Source organism: Gavialis gangeticus, unplaced genomic scaffold (genome assembly GCF_001723915.1).
Source record: "Gavialis gangeticus isolate Ggan-Ray unplaced genomic scaffold, GavGan_comp1, whole genome shotgun sequence".
In the NCBI taxonomy this organism is placed as follows: Eukaryota; Metazoa; Chordata; order Crocodylia; family Gavialidae; genus Gavialis; species Gavialis gangeticus.
Window position 1 is genome coordinate 217,619,458 of NW_017729032.1, and position 1,692 is coordinate 217,621,149.

The 1,692-nt window shown below is 51.9% G+C and overlaps 1 protein-coding gene across 1 annotated transcript in view; it reads right to left on the reverse strand.

The window, feature by feature from the left end:
- Positions 1-1,351, reverse strand: part of LOC109302330 (oligodendrocyte transcription factor 2-like) — a 6,341-nt gene extending 4,990 nt beyond the window's left edge. Inside the window, exons 1-2 of the mRNA XM_019523891.1 lie at positions 1,316-1,351; positions 731-855 (exon numbers count right to left, since the gene is read on the reverse strand). Of these exons, the coding sequence (XP_019379436.1) occupies positions 731-855; positions 1,316-1,351 (161 nt within the window). The remainder of the gene's footprint in view (positions 1-730; positions 856-1,315) is intronic.
- Positions 1,352-1,692: the final 341 nt, after the last annotated feature.

Genomic DNA, 1,692 nt, shown 5'->3' on the forward strand with positions numbered 1-1,692 from the left:
CGGCCGAGGGCTGCGGCGGCCAGCGCCCGCGCCCGCTCGGGTGTGCCCCTACGGCTGCGCTGCGGAGGCTGCGCCGGGCTCCTTGCAAGGGGATGCCCCGGCGGCGGGCATCTCCCGCCCCGCCTGAGCCCCTCGTCTCCGAGCTCCAGGCCGGCCTGATGTGGCCTCCCTCCTCTCCCCCTCCGCATGGGCGGCCCCAGGGAGCCGGGGGCTTGCATGCTCTCTGCCCCGGAGGCCGCGGGCGGGAAAGCTTTGACATCAGAAGTGCCATTGACTGGGTCAGACCCTTGCCCCTCTCTTGTGTTTCTCAGGGGCAGAGTGGAGGCTGAAAGGGAGAAGGAACTGGGTATGGGCAGGGCTTCCCCCCGCCTTCCCCTTCAGTCTCCAGGATTTAGGGTTAGCAAATTCTGATTCAGAGCATTCTTATTTGCCCTGTAAGAAAACATGGCCCTGGGTTTTGGAAAAGGCTGTCAGTACGTGAAATCGCTGCAACATTGACTTGAAGTGCTGTTTAATAAAACCCCTTGCTGGGGTTGTTTGACCCCAGCAGGCTTTCCTGTCCAGAGCAGGGGGGGCTGGACCTGATGATCTCACGAGGTCCCTTCCAGCCCTAAACTTGTGTGACTGTAATTTAGGAACACTGGTTTTGCACTCACATTTGAACTCCTCAGTAGCTACCAGTGCACCTTCCCTCCAAGGATCTGTCCAATCCCCTTTGAATCCAGCTAACCTGCCAACTTCCACGACACGTGGTGGCAAGGAGTTCCACACACGAATGACACGCTGTGTCAAGAAGAACGTCCTTTTGTTCATTTTAAACTTACTGCCTACCAGTTGGTTTTTGCTTTTCTCTTCCTGAAAATGGGACACAAGGCCAGAGTGATATGATATGCCTTTGCCTGGCAGGCTAGGAAGGTGATGCTCAAATTTTCCTTTGCTGTAGTCCGTCACTGGTGATGGTCCTGAACATCATCATCATCCAACAGCAGCAGCAGCAGCAGCAATTATATTAATCATCCTCATGGCACAGCAAACCAACCCCTACTGGAAGCTGCATCCAGCAAAACCGACAATCCCTGTTCGCAAAATGTACTCCCTCCTGTTACCTTATCCCATGTTTCTGCCACAGTTTACGACCCAGGACAGGGGAAAGCTGGAGGCTGCAGTGTAGCAAAAGACTGTAGAAGGTGATGCCTTGACTGCTGGGGAGGCTGGGAGGTAGCTGGCCACTCTCAGCTGTTTGTGTGTGAGGCTTTCACTCTGTCTCTCACTTGTGAACCCCAAGCTACCACTGTCTTCAGGTCAGCCCACTGACCTGGTGTTTAGGAAAAGCTTCCTGACTCATGAGCATGGTACTTGTTGAGGATACTGAGGCATTTCATTTTACCAGTGAACCAGCAGGCAGCATCATTTCATTGCTTAGGACAATTACAAGCATGTGCACTGCTGCCTTAGGCCATTAAAATATGAGACTATCTATAAGCTATGAGAGGTGAGGAATTTTTTAAGGTTATTTTTGCATCTAGGTTTAAGGAAGGCATTTCTAACCTGTACAGCTGAAATCATGGCTTCAGTCCTGTTCTTGTGAGTGTCTTAATTCATGAAGCTAGTCACAAAATTCACGTGTTGTTCTTTGGGAACAAGACTGACCCTCTAAGAAATTTAACTGGGCAATTATTGCCTAGTTCAATG